Genomic DNA, 20,740 nt, shown 5'->3' on the forward strand with positions numbered 1-20,740 from the left:
CCTTTAGTGCCTGCACAAGCATTAATCAAAACACTTGGCTGTAAGTGCTTGTCTGTTGATGGCTGACTCTTCCCTTCCCTGTCTCCTACAGAGACTTCATCTGAATCGCTAAAGGTCGGTGCATACATCCTCATTGGAGTTGGGGCAGTCACCATGCTGATGGGGTTCCTGGGCTGTGTTGGAGCAGTCAATGAGGTCCGATGCCTCTTGGGTCTGGTGAGTGAATCACTGCTGCCTTTACTCCACCTCCCCAACTTCTCTTCAGGTTATGCCCCTATCCTCTGCTTCTCCCTGGCTCAGTGATCTCCTTGCTGAGAGTGATGCAGGAGTGAGCCAGTGTCTGGGAACTGGAACCATCAGCAGGGCTGCCTCGGACTGGTTGGGGCTTTTGTCTACCATCTTGGCTACCTTCTCCCTTCTCTGCAGTGTATATCTTTTTTCTCTCCCCATCTCAGTAACCAATTATGCAGAAAAGTTTGCTCAGTGACCTCTCCTTGCAGCCCTGAGAGAACAAGACTATGTGCCAGAAGCGATGGATAAAGGGGGTGGGTGTGAGGAGAAGAGACTTGCTTCCTGCTGCAGTGCAGGTGTAATGGGATGTGGGGTGCAATCCAGTCTAGCAGGACTGTCCTTAAGATTTATGGAGCCTTATGCAGTAGTATTAAACTGGTGCCCCTATGCCCGACTTGAGGCACAGCCATCGCCCCCCACCCGTGGACCCCCAGAAGAACCTCCCCCCCCCCCCCATTCTTGACACACACTGAGCTTTGTACGCAGCAGACGCTGCAGCAGCCCGGGGGGGGGATGAGGCAGCAAAGGGTACCAAGCTGCCAGGCCTGCCTCACAGCGGCTGAGAGTCACAGTTCCCTGCCGGGCCCCCCCCCCCCCCTCTCCCTCACTCAGAATGCACCGCGCTGGCACATTGGGCTCTGTGAATACGGCCCCTGCCTAAGGAGACTGCAGTGCATGTTTGGTGTGCAGGAGCTGACCCGCTCTTACCTGCTGTCCCAGTGGTGTCCCAAATTTTCAGGTGCCCTACACCGCTGCAGGCTAGTAAGGGGTTGTCTCCACTTCCTTGTAATCCTAGGTGCCTTACAGTGCTTTGCTGCTGTAGCTCACAGCCTGGGATGCTCACAGCCAGTCTACAAGCATGCATGCCACACCCTTGAATGTCTGGGTGCTGTGTAGCCAGCCCTGGTTCAGCAGCTCTGACCCGAGCAGCCTGTCTACCGGCTCACTTTGGCTTCCGCTGGCCTTGGTTACAACCAGGAATGTGACCCCAGTGCACTCCCAGTCTCTATTCTCTCCCCCCCACCCCCCAAAAAAACCCAACCCAACAACATTGTGCTGTGCAATGCCAAGCCCTCTCCTGGATGGCTCAGATAATTTTTTTTGTGTTTTTTTTTGTTTTGTTTTTTTGTTTTGTTCCTTTAAACACACACAATCACATCACAGCTTATTAACTTAAGTCTCCTCCATTCCATAGATTGGTAAAACTGACTTTAAAAAAAAAAAAAAAAAAAAAAAATCAGTCTGAGCACACCAGCTGAGGAGACCGTCCAAGGCCGTGCCACATAGCCACCCCTCAATCTGTTGCCAAGAGCAACTGCTGCCCTCGAGGCCCAGGGCTGGAATGTGGGGGAAGAGAGAGGTCTGAGCCTCAGCATGTTCTGTCACTTGCAGACACTGTAATTGGGGCTCCCCTACCTACCAAACTGGCTCATCTCCCCGCTGTGGAGTCTGCTCCTGCCAGGCCCGGCAGCTAGCCTAGTGGTGGAGGAAGAGCTGCAGACCATGGCTGAAGTGTATTGGGCAGCTAACTCTAGCTAGTTCTGTTAGCTCTTCGTTTTCATGATCAGCCAGGAATCTCCAGACTGAATGCTGCTTACTCCTGTATGAAAGGCCTGTATTGTCAGTATTTGCCCTGAGCCCTACTGAGGCTGCTGCCCATAGATGTAGATTTGCTTGGGGAGCCAGCAGAGTTAACACCTTCTCTTCTGTTTGTTTTCTAGTACATCACCTGTCTGCTGCTGATCCTCCTAGCTCAGGTTGCTGCTGGACTGCTCATCTATTTCCAGCGAGATGCAGTAAGTTTCACGTCCCTATAAGCCTTCAAGAGACACAAGGGTTGGTACTGGGACAAAGACCTACAATACATTTCTCCTTATCCTATCTGGCTTGGTTTCTGGAAGCTCTTACTTTCCCAGCCTAGTTATGTCATGTGCAGGCAACGCAGTCAAGCTCTCTCCCCATCCAAGCTATCTCAACACCATACGGAATCTGCCCTGTTGTCCAGTCTGTCCCAATGTGCCTGCCAGGCCCAGCAGCACCATGTATCCAAGGACTAGGAAGTTCCTTATTTTATTTTTTCACCCACGGGTACCATCAGAAGTACCAAACCCTTAACTTGTGGTCCTCATCTGGACACCAGCAAGTCCATGCGGCCAGCAGATCCCATTTATTCAACCCACTGCTGAAACACTCCCTGTTGATGTCGTCAGTCCTGGTTACCCACTGCTCATGAGCTCTCTCCATGTGCTGCCATTTACATTTAGGGAACGAGCTGCATGCGTTGGGGCTTGACTCATTCGAAGAGCTGAGTGAGAATAGCAAGTGAAACAGTCTGCCCCCAGACTTGTTTTGGGTCCGAGAACAAGAGCAGTGAAGGAAGGTGGTTCCTCTGTAGGACAGTTCTTCAGTGCTTCATTTTATGCTCACCTGAAGTCCACAACAAAGCTCCCATGGACTCTAATGGTGCAGCATCAGGGCCTAAATTCGGACTTGGGAAACTCAGTTTCCTCTCCCCTGTTGAAATGTAGAGAATTTGGGAATTGGGCTCTTAATGTGTATTTTAATTCCTTGCCAGTGGAAAGACTAACTCTGTAGTTTCCATCCGTGTGTGTAACTGACTATGTGGGCGCTTGGACTTGAGCAGTAGTTGGGCAGATATGGTGGGTGGTGCTTATAGAAGTCTTTCCCTTGAGGTTTGGGGCAACCATGTTACTCACTAGCAGACCTAATGCAACCATCCCAACCCCCACCTGGCAAGGCTGTTGGTGGTAGCGGCTCCCAGACATGGTAGCTCTTCCTCCCTTCTGTGCTGTCTGGATTTCTGCTATGGAGTATCTGTCCGTAGTCGTCCTTGGTTGTGTGCACATGCCTGCTCCCTTCCAACTACCCTGCCTCCCATGCTGGGGGTCCATACAGCTCTGCCCTGTTGCTATCATGTCCCAGTCCACTTGCTTCATTTTCCGTCCCCATCCCCATGACTATGCAGGATTGCTTTTGCATTTCAAACTCTTCCACACTTTCAGTTTCGGAGTAAGTGGGTTAATAGCTAATCTCTGTATGGGAATCCATTCTGTCCTTGAAGGTAGGGCTACCACATGTCCAGATTTCCCCAGACATGTCCGGCTTTTCGGTCTATAAATAGCCGTCCGGGGGGGGGGGGGCGGGAATTTCTAAAAATGTCCGGGACTTCCCCCCGGTCGGCTATTTATAGACAGAAAAGTGGCGGCCAAGTGCCGCTCAGCAGCCAAAGCCCCTTCCCTGCTCTCTTCCCTGCAGCCTTACCATGCTGTCCGGCCCCACAGCTGTTTTCCCCCTCCTCCCCGCCTCCCCTGAATGCTCCTCCCCCTCCCCAGCTTCCTGCAAATCAGATCTTCATGGGAAGTCTGAAAAGAAGCAGGGGCAGGCAGGCGGCAGCAGCAGGTAAGCTGGGGCGGGGGCAGGGAGGAGAGCTCCGGGGATACGCGGCTCTGGCCGAGTGGCACCCAGTGGCCCCAGTGGCTCGGGCCCCGGGGCATTGGCCCCGGTTCCGGCCGAGTGAGCCAGCCCGACCCCAGCGGCTCCAGCCTGGCTTGGGCCCCAGGGCGGCGGCCCCAGGGCGGCAGCCCCAGTTCCGGCCGAGCGCACCAGCGTGGCGCCGGCTGAGCACCCCCAGCTCCAGCCGCTCCGGCCCAGCCCGGGCCCGGTTCTGGCAAAGTGCGCCAGCCCAACCTTGGTCGAGCACCTCCGACCCGGCCCCGCGACCCTGGCCGGAGCACAGCCCGATTCCTGGGCTCTTTTAAAGCAGGTCAGGGGACGTGGGGTGGGGAGGTTTGAGGGTTCTGAGGGAGGCAGTCAAGGGGTGGGAAGTGGGAGGGAGTGGATGGGGGCAGGGTGGGGCTAGAGCGGGGCTCCTCTTCCCCCCCCCCCCCCCCCCATGTCCTTTTTTTTTTTTTTTTTTTTTTGCTTGGGGAAATACGATAACTGTACTTGAAGCAGGGCTGAACACATAGTCTGATGGGTCTCCATCTTTACTACTTATTGAAGCCTCATGGCCTTCATCTATTGAAACTGCTTTTATTGCAGCTCTCTAGGCCAGGGATCACATCTCGTCTTGTGATCTGTGCAGCACCATCAAAATTTCTAGAGCTCTAAGGGACTAGGACAAAAGTGCTGATCCCTTTCAATGCATTGCAACATCCAGTCCCAGTCTTAGATTCTTTCCCCAAGGCAGTTCCTCCTTTGACCTCTAGCTGGTCAGTGCAACACTTGGCTAAAACATAGGGTTACCATATTTTAAGTGTCCAAAAAGAGGACACTCCACGGGGCCCCGGCCCTGCCCCCAGCCCCGCCCACACCCCAACTCCGCCCCCTCCCCTGCTTCCTGCGAACATCTGATTTGCAGGAAGCCTGAAGCAGGTAAGGGGGTGGGGGGAGGAGGCGCGGCCCAGTCTGCCCCCCCTCCCCCCCCCGGCCCGGCGTCTCCAGCCTGGGTCGGCCCCTAGCCCAGCACCGCCGGCCCTGCATGTCCCGATTTTCCCGGACATGTCCAGCTTTTTGGGATTTCCCCCCAGACGGGGATTTAAAGCCCAAAAAGCCAGACATGTCCGGGAAAATCCAGACATATGGTAACCCTATAAAACATAGATCATGTGGTTAGTGGTGAATTATAATTGTGCTGCCCTATGTCTGACAGGATATGTTTTATGGGTTTTAAAACAGTGTGTTAAGTCTCAGAGCTCAGGTCTACAGACTTGGGCTCATGATACATTACTAAAAGTAGCAGTGTAGCTGTTTGGGCTCTGAAGCTTGGGGAGTGGGGTGGATTTCAGAGCCCATGCCCAAATTTCTGCATAGCTGTCTTTAGCATTGCAGCATGAGCCCTGAGAGCCAGAGTTTGTAGACCTGGGCTCTGAGACTTGCTGCCCTGCTCCCACTCAGCTAGCTCGAATTTCCTGCAGTGGGCTGTGGTGAGCAAGAGCAGCTGTATGAGCCGGCTTCCTAATCACCTGGGGTTCACACATGACTTGCTCTCTGCTGCATTGATTGCAAGTGGGGGGGAAGTGGAAACAGTGATCAGCTGGTGTGGGGAGCGGAACAGGCATTTGCATGTGCTGCATCATAGAACAGCCCCAGTTCTGATGCAAATTAGGGGGTGGGAGTAGGGGAAAATTATTGCTTTCTCCTGGATGTGATCAGCTTTGGCTCAGCAAGGCAAGTGTGGTTTCCTTGCCATCCACCCCAATACTCTCCTTAACACTCCTTCCTCTCTGCACTGTTCAGCATTTCACCCCTAAAACTGCAGGGTTTTGTCTAAGCTGGAATTTCTTGCAAGCAGCTGATATTGGCGGCAGTGTAGGGGAAGTGGCCAGGGACTATACAATAAGGGCTCCTGCAGCAAGGTGGTGCCAGTATACTCCCAGTAGCAGAGCTGCTTGGATACCTTCACCCTTTCTCTGGAGGAAAGGGGGCAGGTGGGCTCCGTATCTGAGATTCCAAACACTCCCATGCCATCCATCCAATCCAATTGAACTCCATGTGGACTGCTACATTGGAGCCTTTTGGAGGATCCCTTAAACCTGAGGTGCTGTCTGCTCTGTGGGGTACTTGCACAGATCTTCAGAGCAGCACCCCCAAGTTTTATGGGCCTGAATTTCTCTTGCCCCTCTGACTCATGGCAGGCCATGTTTCATATTGGTATCTGCACTTGTGGTGCTGTGAATGTTACTTTGTATTTAGTGCCCCTTGTCCTGAAAAAGTCCAAAGAAAGTACTGTAAAGTATGCTGAGAATTGCACAAGACTCTGTCTCTTAGCATGTCGGATACTTTCCACAATGACGTTCTCTTTGATTAATAAACTTGGCTAGAAATAACTTTCAGCGATGGACAGTGAGGAGTTGGGGTGGGTTGTGTTTACGAAGAGGGTACTTTAGGTCTGAAGTGTGGTGTACATGACAAATCTGTACCTCCACTTCTCAGTAGAGATGTCCTCCCCCATCTGGCACAGCTGCTCTGAGGAAAGTATGATTTGTCCAAAAGTAAATACCAAGCGTTTTTCATCAGTAGATCTCACAGCGCTTTACAAAGGAGGTAACATCACTATCTCCATTTTACAGACTGGGGATACTGAGGCAGAGGGGATGAAAAGACTTGGCCAAAGTCACCCCACTGTTTAGTGGCTGAGCTGAGAATAGAAGCCAGGTCTCCTGAGGCCCAGTCCAATGCTTTATTCACTAGGTCACACTGCTGCCGTATGAAACCATTAGTTCAGAAGTCACCCAGGTTTTTTCTTGTTTTTTCTTTCCCTGCCTTCCCCTCTTCTCCAGGCTTCGTTTTGGCTAGGGAATGTTTTATCTTCCTGTTCCTTCTGTCCACCTTGGTCTAAAGTTCTGGCCCAACACATGATAAAGTCAAGGTCTGTTGCCCTAGCAACAGATGGGCTAATTGTGAAGACTTGAGTGAGTCTCCCTGATCCTCCAGCATTGTGTAGTGGCAATGAGGCTTCCACACAATGCTGTCCGTGGGAGGTGGGTGGAGTATCATCTCTACTATAGATATGTCTGTCTCAAAGTGTTCTTAATTTGGGTGAGCTGACGTGTATTGGTTTAACCTGGGTTAAAATAGCAGTGACTGTATGACAACTCAGGTTCAACCCCCAGCTTAACCTGGGTGAAAAGCAGAGTTGGCATCTCTTCACTGCTGTTTTTTAACCTAAGTAAAGAACACACCTTTGTTTTGCGGTGTAGACTCTCGGTGTAAGGCTGTCAGCACAACACCCCCTTCTTCCTTATGTTTTCTTGTTAATGAAACAGGTGTGGGTTCTTTACAGCTGAAAGGTGCGGGAGACTGGTAGGTCCCAAAACAGTAATATACATTTGACAAACTTCATTCTACTCTTCAAGCTGTATGTTGCTGTTTAATGCTAGATCCCAGTACAGTCATCCACTGCCCCTCCATAGATCATAGAATCCTAAACATTAGTGCTAGAAAGTCCCTTTTAGATCTCCTCTAGCCTAGTTCAGCTGGCTTCCTATGCCAGCGGTTTTGAAACTGTGGGTAGTGACCCAGTACTGGGTCGCAGAATGTAAGGCACTGGGTCACCGCAGCTCTGGTCAGCACCACCAACCAGGCCATTAAAAGTCCCATTGGTACTGCCCAGCTAAGGCAGGCTCGTTCCTACCTGTTCTGACACTGCACTGCACCATGCCCCAGAAATGGCCAGCAGCAGGTCCAGCTCCTAGGCGGGGGGGCCATGGGGCTCTGCACACTAGCCCCACCCCGAGCACTGGCTCTGCACTCCCATTGGCCAAGCTGGAGGGGGCGGTGCCTACAGGTGAGCCACATGGAGCTGTTTGCACATGCCTCTACTTCCAGGGCACAGCGCAGTCTACGGGGCCAGGATAGGCAGGAAGCCTGCCTTAGCACCCCTGCTGCGCTTCTGACTGGGAGCCCCTTCTTGCACCCCAAACCCCTCGTCTCTAGCCCTACGCTAGAACCTGCCACGCCCAGCCCAGAGCCCTGACCCCCTCCCACGCCCCAGCCCTGAGCCCTCTGAAATCCAGAGCCACCTCCTGCACCCCAAACGCCCCACCCCAGAGCCTGCACCTCCAGTCCAGAGCCCCCTCCTTCACCACAACTCCCTGCCCCAGCCCAGAGCCCCCCTTCCTCCCCTGAACCCTCATTCCCAGGCCCACTCCGCAGCCCTCACCTCCTCATCCCAAGCTCCATTGGGTCACGGGCATCAACAATTTTCTTCAAGTACGTCGCCAGAAAAAAAAAGTTTGACAACCACTGTCCTGTGCTATATTCTGTAGGACTTTTTCAACCTAGCTCTAAATGATTTAAGAATAGGAGGGTTGTTATGCCCTATTTGTCAATTGTGTGGTGTATGCAGAGGCTCGTTTCTGGCTAATTGGCTGTAATGTGTGCCTCAGTTGAAAGATTGGAACTGATTGGGGAATAATCTCCCAAAGAGAGGGGATGGGAGCCCCATCACTTGATATGCATTTAAAACTGGACCTGACAAAAACATATCGTTCCGGAGAGAACGATCTAGCATTGGTCCTAGAGAGATGGATGGGATGACCTATGGGGCCTCTTCCATAGCTAGGTGCATGAATAATATAGTGAGTGTAACCGTGCAGACCAGACTCAGATTTCCTCCCTTAGTGCGGTGATTGGTTTGTGCAACTTTTCTCAGTAATGGAAAAGGGAAGTTGAGAAATTAAATGGCCACTGTTAGATGGGGGCAGCAACCTCCTCATGCAGTTAACTTTAAGCCATTTCCTACTCTAGCTCTGTATAGCACCAGTGATGCACAGCAAAGGGTTTTTTTGGCGTTGTGAAGGGGGGTGGGTATTGAAAGTTGCTCAACATGCTTTTCCAGCTTGCTGCTCTTTCAGTTAGTTGCCCTGGCGACACACAGGGGGCTAGGTGTTAACTCTGGGTGCCTGCATTCATTCTTGGCTTGCTCTGCCAGTTAGACTTGAAAACAGGTTGCCCTAGGTTCACTCTCCAGAACTGAACTTTCTGTGTAATTAACCCCCTCGGATTCTTTCTGAAACACCCAATAATGCTTGGTTTATAATTATCTGCAGTTCCTCGCAATGCTGCTGTAACGCTGACCGACCCTGGTCGTCGGCAGGCAGGATCGAACCTGGGGCCTCTGGAGCTTAAAGCATGCGCCTCTACTGCATGAGCTAAAAAGCAACTGGCTGTTAGCTAAGGCTGTAGAGCAGACTCATTTTATCTCTCTCAGTGGTCTCAGTGCCACTAGATGGGACAGAACACCCCACCCAGGAAATGTGTGGGTTACACTGGTACAAAACCCCCTAGCTTAGAACTAGAGCCACCTGAGACTCTTCTCCCTTAACCCCCCAGGCACCACATCCTCATGTCATCGGCACAGACTATGCACAGCAAAAAAAAGCTAGAGCTGTGCATGAGCAGAGCTTTTCCCTGAGCTCTGTGGGCCTCAGATCTGGGGCGCTGGTTCAGGCCCACGTCATGCTGTCAGCAGTTTCGGTGTGGGCAGTAATAGAGCCAGGACCGGCTCCAGGGTTTTTGCCGCCCCAAGCGGCAGAGGGGTGGGGGTGAGGGGAAGCTGCGATCGCAATTGCGATCAGCGGCACTCTGGCGGCAGCTCCACCGCGCTGCTTTCTTCTTCGGCGGGAATTCGGCAGCAGGTGCTTCCCTCCGAGAGGGACCCGCCGTTGAATTGCTGCCAGACAGCCCGAGGTGCCGCCCCTTCCCCTTGGCCGCCCCAAGCACCTGCTTGCTGGGCTGGTGCCTGGAGCTGGCCCTGAATGGAGCTGATCACAAAATCTGAGACTGAAGCACTTGAACTGGGCTCAGTCTTCTTGCTGTGCTGACCTTGCTTTGACTGAATGTGCAGGCTAGCAGCAGACTTCCTGGGTGGGGGTCAGGGTAGAAGAGTCACTCTCCTTGCCTGCCTCTGCAGAGAGGTGTGGAAGGGGAGAAGGAAGGCGGCCCAAAGGTTCAGTAACCTTTTGAACTTACTGAAGCAGCAGAGGCCAATCCCATTAGCAGGAACCAGGTCAAATTGCTGTCATTTCCCCTTGACTTGGGGGAGGAGAAGTTGGTTTGCCAAGAATGAAGGGGAAGAGGGTTAGATGTCCTCTGAGGGAAGAGGAGAGGTCATGTGACTCCTATCTGTGTGGCTGAACCTGGCTGTGCCCACAGAAAGCCAAGCTGCAGATTCCCCAGGAACACAGAGTGCTGCCTGGTGCTGGCCTGACCAACCCTGGCTTTGAGATGAGTTTTGCCCCGAGGCAGCTTGTGCAGCTGCAGCAGTAAATACTATTGCTGAAGCTGGCTGGGCCAGGTCACTTTATACCAAAAAGTAGATGGATGGATGGCTGATCCAGGCAGGTTACAGTAACCTTGGGTTGGCTTGGAAATGCTGAGTCCAGCACCACATCAATGGGGGTGACAAAATGTGCACCACTGAACTTGATGGTGTGTGTGTGTGTAGGGGGGGGGGGGTGGAGCATTTCCAATGCTTACAGTGGAAATCAATTCTGCTCCTGACTCTAATGCAATCTCTAGTTTTCCCCATGCTCCTTCTGACCTGATCCTTCCCCTCTCCCCTGGCTGCTGCTGCTGTATCCAGAGTAGTGACTGAGGAGGACCTGAGACTCTTTTGGGCAGTGGAAATGGGGGGGGGGGGACTGACCATGAGGAAGGTGCTGCTGAGTGTGACTAGCGTGCTCTGCTTATCAGGCTGCCATGCATATCCACCGAGAATGTGGTGGTGGGGTATTTAGTGATGGGGAGGGAGATTTAGAGCAAGGTGTGTTCGGGGTTTACCATTTGCATCCTGAGATGCAGCTGGGCTCTCCCGTTAGTAGGATGGGTCAGTAAATTACCAGCAAGGGGTCTTGGCTGCTGCCCTCACCCAAGGCTGAGTAGGGAAACCCTTGCTGGCCCCTGCACAGTGCAGGGCGGGGAGGGGAGGCTAGTGCCATGACTCGGGTTTTGATTCCCACAGCACTGGGTGCAGATACAATGGTCTGCCCAGGTGGGTCTCAGGGAGGAAGCTGGCCAAACTTCCATCTGCACCACCTTTCCAGTCAACTCTGGCTCCTTGAAAAGAGGCGGAGGGAGTCCGCGCACCTCCCTGTGTGTAATCTTGCCCTAATGCCCAGCATCTGAACTTGGTCAGTCACTGCGGATCTCAATGTACTTTGCAAATACCCTGGGCTTTGAGGCTTCGTTAGTAAGTCAGTGCGTTTAGCCTCTCTCTACTGAGAGGGGAAACCACTTGCCTAAGCCTGCAGAGCGAGTTGCACAGCCAGGCTGATAGTCTCCCATCTTTAACCCTGGAGAAGCAAGTTCAAACTCCCAGAGCATGGGCAGCAATCTTGACTGACCTGTGTTTAACCCTCTTGTCTTTCCTTTGCCAGCTGAAAGCAGAAGTGTCCATCGTGGTCCATGACCTCATTCGGGATTATGACCCTAATGATCAAGACAAAAAGAGCATCCGGGATGCATGGGACTATGTGCAGGAACGGGTGAGTAATCAAGTGAGGGATGGTGAGGAGAAAAGACAATGCTGGATGTGGTGGTGGGGTGGCAAACATTGGCATTGGACAAAAGTGAGGTGCTGCTAGTCAGACTGAAAGTAGGGGAGGTGCTGGGTAAACTCTAGCAACCCCTTAACTTGAATGCCTCCCAGCCTGTCTCATGGCCCCCACTATTCCAGTCCTATGCACCCCTCTTCAGTGCTGACATGCAGCCCTTATGCCCTCCAGCCTCCTTGCCAATGGGCTCCAGGAATACCTTCCCTAGCCAGTTGCCTTTTGTGTTGAATCTCTCTATTCATGGATTTCAAGGCCAGAAGGAACCATTGTGATCCTCTAGTCTGACCACCTGTGTAACACAGGCCACAGAACTTCCCCAAAGTAATTGCTAGAGCAGAGGTTTTAGAAAAACATCCAATCTTAATTTTAAAAATGGCCAGTGATGGAGAACCAACTAACCACTGGAACAATTTACCCAGGATCATAATTACTCTCCCTGTTACACATTTCTTCCAGTCTGGCCCTGTGGCTCTTGCCTGGCATTGCTCTCACCATGCTAGTGTCCAGCTGCAGCACTTGGCTCGTGCACTAGGAAGCTGTTACTGGAAAGGACTTCCTTGTACTCATTCGTGTTTGTAGAACTGTGCCTGTTGAGGAGGGGAACCGCACTGGGCCCTGCCATCTGGCCAAGCAGCACAGCCAGCTGTACAGGGTTTGAGTGCCTACCTGCCGAGAGACCATGTTGGCTGCTGCTCTCAGGCAAGGCCGTGCAGCTACCTGACCCAAAGGGGTAGGGGTGGAGAGTGGGTACTGCATAGTAGGTAGGACAAAGGGGATGTGAGCCTTGCACTCCACCCCCACTACTTGGCACTCCTTTATCCCAACACTAAGCTATGTCTTAATACTCCACTGACACCTTTTGCTGGGATTAACTTCTTGGTAGTGAACTAAACTGAAGGTTTAATGCCAGGCAGCCCAGCTGAATCTTTGTTGCCCTACTCCCTAGGGGGTAGTATCTTATCTGCAGGTGCCAGCATTGCTGGGAGCCGTCCAGCTGCCCATGGGTTCTGCTCTTGGCATCAAGGTCACTGTCTGAGCAGCTGGTGGGGAAAGCTAATGTCCTGGTTCAGCATTCGGGCATGCCAGAGTCATGTTTGCATAGCTCCAGTACTGTGATGGGAGCTTTGCAGGCAAACAGGAGAGTAAGGGCCCTGCCTTTGAGAGCTTGCAATCTAGCCAGGATAAATACAAACCAAGGATCAGGAAGGGATGCAGTAAAAACAAGGGACTCTCTAATTCCATGGCTCTTGTTTGTTTCAATGTTTATGCTTTCTGGAAAGAGCATGCTCTAAGAGGTTTGGCTGGGAGAGTGGAGGCATGACCAGACCAAGTCAGAGAGGGGGTTCCAGGCATAGAGGAGAAGGAGATAGGACAAAAAGAAAAAAGGGTGAGCTTGAGGAGAGCCATGTTGGCAAGAGGGCAGTGAATCTGAATGTGTTGGCTCCCCCAGCAGCTGAAATGGGGCAGTGTTGTAAAATCAAAGCACTCCTGACTCCAGGTGTCTAAATCAGCCTCTTAACGTTTCAGTTTTCATCCTGTCTATTGGGGATTGACACTCCCACGCACCAAAAAGCACTTCACATGGTCTATGGGGCAGATGATGATGGAGAGTCACATTGTGTAGGTCTCCATTTGGATGCTAAAGGAAAAATCCAAGCCACAATCTACTATCATAGTCAGGCCTCTTTGACAGCCTTACAGAGAACTGTCTGGGCCATGTAGATGGAGTCCCCTGTCCTCCTTAGAATCCATTTCAGCAGCAGGGAAGCTTGCATCCCCAAAGCCTGTCATGTGAGTAAACAGGAGTTAAGTGTCTGGGATCCAATTCTGTTCATCAGCACTAGAGGCCCTGTGTGAGCATGGGAGGATGTGTGTCACAGTGGGTATTGTGTGTGGAGCATCTCTGGAATATCACATCATTGCACAGCTCGCTCATGCTGTCCAGACTCCAAATCTCCTTGCATTAGAGTTAGCTCCTCCTGGGACTTTTTTAGTGGAATTAAATGTTCCAATTTGAGTCTTAAATATCAGATGCTGGCTCTAAATTGGAGTCTTTACATTGTTCAAGCACCAGCTCTGGCATTTTCAGGACTCTCCACTTCATTACATTGTCACCTTGTTTAATAAATAAATCCAATTTAAGCCAGAGGACTTGCTAGGCCAAGCGTCTGAATCCCTCCCCGGCTTCCACCTGGTGAGCTTCTGGTAACCTTGTAGTTCAGATGTTATGGTGGATGCACTTGGCGACTGAATGATGTGTGTTGTGTATAAAACAATCAACTAGACCATAAATTCTGATGTACGCGGCCTTGGGTAGACCTCATGGGGGAATATGCTTCCCACTGAAGCCATCAGCTTTCCATGTGTAGATGGAGGCAGATAATTGTCTGGCTCCTGAGATCTTTTTGCAGATGAAACAAAATTTCTCCCAGTCCTGTTTCTTCTTCACCACCCCTTTAGCCCACACATTCTGCTTTGAAACAGCTGACTCAAGCTGTTTCCATGCATCTGAAGTGGGTTTTTACCAACAAAAGCTTATGCCCAAATAAACCCATTAGTCTTTAAGGTACCACCGGACTCCTCATTGTTTTTTCAAGCTATAATTGATGACTAGAGGTGGGTCCAAAGTTTTGGGTAGACGTGGTAGCAGGTGGGCTCCATCTTGTGGTGGCCAGCTGTTACTGTAGCACCTAAATTTCAGAGGCTGAAGATCTGGGCAGAAGATGATGAACCTTGCATTGATTAACAGAACTTTTTTGTCAGTTAACTTTAAGGTTGTTACTTCGCATGTTCTCCAAAATCTTCTGGTTTCTTACACCCAAGGCATCTAATATTATGTAAATGGCACACTTAAGGAGAAGATCAAATAAATATTCAGTCTGTATAATCTCCAGTAAAAACATGTAAAAATACTGCTTAACTGTGTCCCCTATGTGGTCTACAGATTTGATTCTGGGCAGGGATTACCTTGCCAACATAAAGGCCACAAAGTCTCTCAAACTCCCCAAGCATGCCCTCTGCCATCCTCCTGTTCTCACCCATTATTAGCCAGAAACCTTGCCATCTTGCCCTGTTGCATTTTGTGGTAGCACCCTTGCATTCAGCACCTGGCTTCGTTATGAACTGGGGGTAAGAGGAGGTCTGTCGGTGAAGGATAGCCTCTCTTTAAAAACTACAGGGGAAACTAGTAAAGACCTGAGTTACACAATCTTGTGTGACTCTACACCAGTACTAGAGGGTTTTGGGGGTCTTTTTAAGGGGGGGGGGGTAAATGGGTGAGCCAGAACACACTTCAGATACTATCACTCATAAAGTGACAGTACCAGAATGCCTTACTACAAGTGTGTAGCAGCATGACTTGAGCCCTGCTCTAAAACCATACAACTTGATGGACCCCTAAATGTCTGCCTGTGCCTTCTTCCTAGAGGTGAGGCTCCATGAAGGCTAACATGCTCCAGCACACTAGCTGCTCTGCATGCTGGTTCTTGTAGTCTATCTCTTACACCTCTGGATTCAAGATGGGAGGCTGCAGTTTCCTCTCTTTAAGCACATTAAGTGTGGCCCTCTAACTCATGGCTAGCTGCCAAAATGGCCCTCAGGTAGGTAAAGAGTGGATGGGTGCCTCCGTTCTAAATGGTTACCCCATGCACACATACTTCTGGTATGACCTGGGATGCTAGAGGCATGTTAATGTTATGGAAGAGAAATCAAAATCCAGCCCTTGCACTTCCCATTTTGTTGCTTACCGGCAATAGATCTTGCATGGAGAAGGCCTGTCCCTACCTGCTGTCAGCCCCTCCCTCTCTTTTTAGCAGCCAAAATATCTGAAAGAATAAATGGGAATGCTTTCTTTGCTCTTAGCTCACTTGCTGTGGCTGGACTGGGCCACAGAACTGGACAGAAAATGTGATCCTCCTGAACAAAAGCCTGACTTCCTACCCCTGCTCCTGCTTCAATGGTTCAGTTGATGATGTCCCGCATAAGAGTGGTTTCTGTGACATCGCTGCTAATAAGACTGTGTCATTTGCTGACTGGCCTGTTTATACAAAGGTGAGTACTTGAGCCTCATGGGACCTGGATGGGAAGTGTCCATTGTGTGATTCCCTGGTAGTATTCTAAGAAGTTAGAGACAGAAAACTGTTATTGAGGTGATCTTGTCTTTAGTCTCCTGGAGACACAGCAGAGCCCTTCTAGGATAAATTTTCAAGGGCTTGGCCCTGTTCCCTCTGAAATGTCCTAAGCAATGGGGCTTCCACCCCTTCTCTGCTGATGCCGTTCTACAGCCTGATAAATCTCACTGTCATGAAAATCCATGTTCTGGTTGCCTCATTTCAAAACAGATATTATAATTCCTTTCCCAAAGGACATAATGACTATACAGGGTAAGACCAATGGTCCATCTAGTCCAGTATCTGGTCTCCAAAAGTGACCAGTAGCAGAGCTTCAGGGGGAGTGTAGAGAACAGGACAATTGAAGTGATCTATCCCATCTTCCCCTCGCACCTTCTGGCAGTCAGAGGTTTAGGGTTGCCTCGAGCATGGGGATTACATCGCTGACTACCTTGGCTAATAGTCATTGATGGACCTATCCCCCATGCACTTATCTAGTTTTTTTTTTTTTAACCTTGTCATACTTTTGCCCATTGCAGCATCCCATGGCAATGACTTAGAGGTTAATTGTGCTTAGTGTAGGGAAAACTACTTCCTCTTGTTTGCATTAAACCTGCTGCCTATTGATTTCATTGGGTGACCCCTGGCTCTTGTGTTATGTGTAGGGGTAAATAATACTTCCTTTTTTCACTTTCTCCACACCATTCATGATTGTATAGACCTATATCCTATTCTCTCCCCCCCCCCCCCCCCCCGCCTCCCCCAATCATCTTTTCTAAGCTGAACAGGCCCACTGTGTCTCTTGTATAGAAGCTCTTCCACATCCCTAATCATTTTTGTTGTCATTCTCTGTACTTTTGCCAATTATAATATCTGTTTTGAAATGAGGCAACCAGAACTGGAGTGTCCATTGTATTCAAGGCGACAGTATTCAAGGCATGGGTGTACCGTGAATTTATATATCGATATTTTCTGTCTTATCTTCTATTACTTTCCTAATAGTTTGTAACTTTTGTTAGCCTTTTTGTCCATTGCTATCCATTGAGCTGAAGTTTTCGGAGAACTATCCATGGTTCTCTTAAGATCTTTGAGTGGTAACAGCTAATTTAGAACCCATCACTATGTGTGAGGCTGGGATTATTTTTTCCAATGTACATTATTTTGCACTTATCAGTATTGAATTTCATATGTCAATTTGTCACCCAATTTCATGAGATTCCCTCTTTAACTCTTCCCACTCAGCTATGGACTTACAAAATTATTCGAGATAGTTATCATCTGCAAACTTTGCCACTTCACTGTTCACCCCCTTTTCCATCCCATGCACAGGTCCCAGTACAGATCCTTGGGGGGGGGGGGGGTGTGTGTGTCTCTCTCTCTCTCTCTCTCTCTCTCTCAATTATGAAAACTAATCATTTATTCCTACTGTTTGTTTCCTATCTTTTTAACCAGTTACTGATTTATGAGATGACCTTCTCTCCTGTCCCATAACTACTTAGTTTTCCTTCAGAACCTATGAGGGACCTTATTATCAAAAGCTTTCTGAAAATCCAAGTACTGTATCAGCTGCATCACCCTTATGCACATATTTGTTGACACTCTGGTAGCCTGATGAGCCATGACTTCCCTTTACAAAAGCTTTGTTGACTCTTCCCCAACAAATCATGTTTATCTGTATCTGATAATTCTGTTGCACCCTTCAGATGTTTGTTGACTCTTACCCTACTTCTACTTCCCCATGTAATTGTTTCCCTCCTAGGGTTGCATGAGTAGTGTGCAGAGCTGGTTACAGGACAACCTTGGCATCATCCTTGGAGTCTGCACAGGTGTTGCTGTCATTGAGGTGAGTCTCCACTACCCCCTGCACTCTCTAACCTAAACACTGGGTCACTTCTCTTCAGGCTCTGGAGACCTGGCCAGGGTGGGACCACAGCTCTGATGCTCATTGGGATGGGTTCAAATCTCCAGCAGCCAATGAGAGTGCCCTTCAAACTGAGACTGTTCAATATCTGTAGGTTACTGATTGGAAGGTGAATCTAACCAAGTACTAGCTGCTGTTCTGGGAGTGTCTCTTGTCCATGGTCTTGCCAGTAGTCTCAGTTAGTGAAATCCTAATGGTACCCATATAAAAGGCTAAACCAGAGTAGCAAAGATTTTAAGACCACTTTTTGTGCAGCACGTTGTATGCTGGCTGTTAACAGCCCATTGTGGCAGCAGGACCAGCTGTCTGCCTGTCTTACACTCTGATCACCCCAGTTACCACAACATGTTTGCTTTTCCCATTGAGCCTGCCTGTTTTCTGACTCTCTCTCCTCTCCTTTTTCCCAATGCCTGTTTTCCAGCTGTTGGGGATGGTGCTGGCCATTTCGCTCTGCAAGAACATACACAGAGAAGAATACAGCAAAGTACCCAAGTAATGAGTCTTCTGACCCTGGAGCTACTCCACCGCAGAGGCACAAACAGAAACATTCCTCCTGCCCTCATTCCCCTCAGACTGTCCCATCACACTGACCATTACTCCAGTGAGATCCCATTTCTCTCAAAACACGAGGAACTGTAGTGGGGTAATGCAATATGAATCTTCTGGTGATCAGGGCCCTGGGCAGCCCCTCTCCTGTCTCTGGATAGTTCCTACTCTGTGAAGCGGGCCACTTATCTATCTTGCATCGTATGATCTGATCAACCTGAGAGGGCACAAAGTTTTCACTGCTAACTGTGTGTTTAACAGTCTCCTTCCCATCTTTATTCCCTTCCAGTCCATCAGGCCTACAATAGAATAATCCTCCTCCCCATGCCACCTCTCTTCACCACGTGAGCTGGGAATCCAGTGAACCAGCAAGAAGACTGAGGGCTTGGCCTACTGGTGATGGGTCACCCTTTTGAGTACATTGTGGGTGAAAGAATGCTTCCCTTCCAATTAGCCTCACCTTGTCTTCTTCCTGCCCTTGCCCCCATCCAACTCCGACTGAATCTGAGCATACAATGTTCTAGACAGACTCCCCAAAATCATTTCTCCCATTTTTGGAGTGAACCAAATGCTGCCTTCCATGTAGCTCCCTTCCCCTTCTCATTAGATTAGAAGCCTCTTGGAAGGAGCAACGCCCACCCATTCCAAGTATGGCCCATCCAGCAGCTTGTGATGTCATTGCTAAGCTGCTCTTGGAACAGAGGCAGATGGGTTTTGGGCTTCACTAATTTCATAGCCCCTTCTTCCATCCCTAGTCCTCCCTTTCACTGGCTCCTGTTGGCTCAGTGGCACTTTAGAGACTGTTGAATAGCACAGGTGTCTGTGGACTCAGCCCGGACTGGCTCTGCTGGGCATGTTCTTGGGTTGCCAACTTTTATAGAGGTGATGACTAATTATTTTTCCAGTATGCAATCTACGATTGTTAATTCTTTGTTTTTAATTATGATGTTAAGACAAAGGCATCTGTATCTTGATTGCTGGTCAGGGAGGGACAGCTGCCACTGGAGTCCTGGTCATGGGATATAGGGAAGAGTTTGTCCATGTTTGGATTGCTGACTAAGTGCTACGGGGCCTGGAATCCCTCTCACTGGTATCTGGATCATGGGTTTTAAGGGGAGTTGCTACAGTGGGTATCCCAATAGCTGGCTCCACACAACAGCTGATGGTTGGATTGCAGGCTCCATTCTGGGTGAGGAAATGGGGTGGCTTGGTGCCTGGATGTCTGGTTGTGTGTGCAGTGATGATTTCGCTGCTAACTGAGACCTACAATATTCAGAGTACTAGCTTCCATTCACCCTCCTCTTCTGGCCCTGCCGCAAAACCCCTGAAATGGCCAGCTGGTGACTGCAGCTCTGGTCTTGCCTAGTGACCCTTGCCTGCTGCCCTCTTGGAAACTCAAATGACGTTGGGGTGTTCATGCTCCTGGCGCACGTGCCATCCAATTTTGAGGATCATAAAGGGACAGGTGACACCTACCAACCTTGGACATATTGGCATCTCTGTAACGAAGGGAAATGGATCTGGCGGTTGTGCTGACTGTGGCGAGCTCTAAAGTACCTTGGGTGAAGAATTCCCTCCACCCACCTCCCAAAAGGAGCTGGCCTGGGGTCCCCAATCTCTCTCACTGGCATAGGAGGCTTGGGGAGGGATGGTCCTGCAGTGGTGGATGGAAGTCATTGCTATTGCAGGGGAAGGTGGGGGCTACTTTACTTGGCCTGTGGAGGCATTTCTAGCTATAGAATGTGATCCTGGTCTTGGGGTACAGGTGCCTGGGGGTGAGTCTGCCTTCAATAGTGATGTGTGCCATGTATCAGGGTTGCATGAAGCCCTGTGCACTGGCTCTCCAGGCATAGTCTCCAATTCCAACTAACGTGGTAGGCTGGCTGGCTACCTGCTCCTCCCTTGGCAGAGAGTAAAGAAGTGCAAAAGCCTCCAGGGGAGTAGTAGTCTCAGCAGTGGGCCAAGGACTGAATGATCCATGGAGACTGCACTTCCCTTTCACCCCAGATGCCATCCCTCCAGGGAAAGGTAACTCTATGTAGGCAGCTAGCACTGGGGAAGGTTGCTATCGCATTCCTAAGGTGATTGAGTCTTTCCTGAACCCCCTCCTCTTTGTACAGATCCCTCCAGCCTGACGCTTACAGGGGCGGCACCTTTTTATTGCTCTGAAGTGAAGCTAGCATTTCTATAAGCATCTTATAGTAACTAGAGGTTTGTCCCCAAAGGTGTCTTATTTGTTGGCATCTGAACTGGAGAACAAGAGCCATACACTGAGCAGAAAGGAAGTGGAGCCCCTGCTGAGTTTTTCTTTGTCTTTTAGGAACCTCTTCCTACTGGAAGAAACACATGTACAGATCTAAAACATAGAGGGTATTTCTGCAATAAAGAGATTTGCTTAAAAAACCCACAACCCAACCCTTGTGCACTGTGATGTTTGCTCTGTCCTTTCTCCTTTGTATAAGAATTTCCTTGTGATGGAGGCTTAGTGCTGTGGTAAGAAGCACCTGACATTGACCTCTTCATAGGGCAACAGGGGCTGCCAGAGAGGCCTGCCTGTGAGAAATTACTGGTGTGGTATTGTGGAAACATCTCCTCCCACTGTTTGGAACTTTGGGTGAGGGGTGCTTTGTGTTCACTAGAAATTTGGTGTCCTCTTTTTTTTTTTTTTTTTAAACTGCCATTACAGTTGTAGGCATGAGACATGTCTTGTTTTCAAGGCAATTAGTGTGTTCAGGGCTAAATAAACTCTGAGGCTGGAGGTATTTGAATAAGCACCACTTAGTTTAGCCCAGGGT

The 20,740-nt window shown here is 50.0% G+C and overlaps 1 protein-coding gene across 2 annotated transcripts in view; it reads left to right on the top strand.

Moving 5' to 3' along the window:
• The window catches only part of CD82 (CD82 molecule), a 70,079-nt gene extending 49,719 nt beyond the window's left edge, over window positions 1-20,360 (top strand). For both annotated transcript variants that reach the window (XM_054025858.1, XM_054025857.1), the window contains 6 exons: window positions 92-216; window positions 2,013-2,087; window positions 11,193-11,300; window positions 15,231-15,419; window positions 17,238-17,321; window positions 17,821-20,360. In XM_054025858.1, coding sequence (XP_053881833.1) covers window positions 92-216; window positions 2,013-2,087; window positions 11,193-11,300; window positions 15,231-15,419; window positions 17,238-17,321; window positions 17,821-17,895 — 656 coding nt within the window. In that variant the 3' untranslated portion in view covers window positions 17,896-20,360. The remainder of the gene's footprint in view (window positions 1-91; window positions 217-2,012; window positions 2,088-11,192; window positions 11,301-15,230; window positions 15,420-17,237; window positions 17,322-17,820) is intronic.
• Window positions 20,361-20,740: the final 380 nt, after the last annotated feature.

This window comes from Malaclemys terrapin, chromosome 4, assembly GCF_027887155.1.
Source record: "Malaclemys terrapin pileata isolate rMalTer1 chromosome 4, rMalTer1.hap1, whole genome shotgun sequence".
Lineage (NCBI taxonomy): Eukaryota > Metazoa > Chordata > Testudines > Emydidae > Malaclemys > Malaclemys terrapin.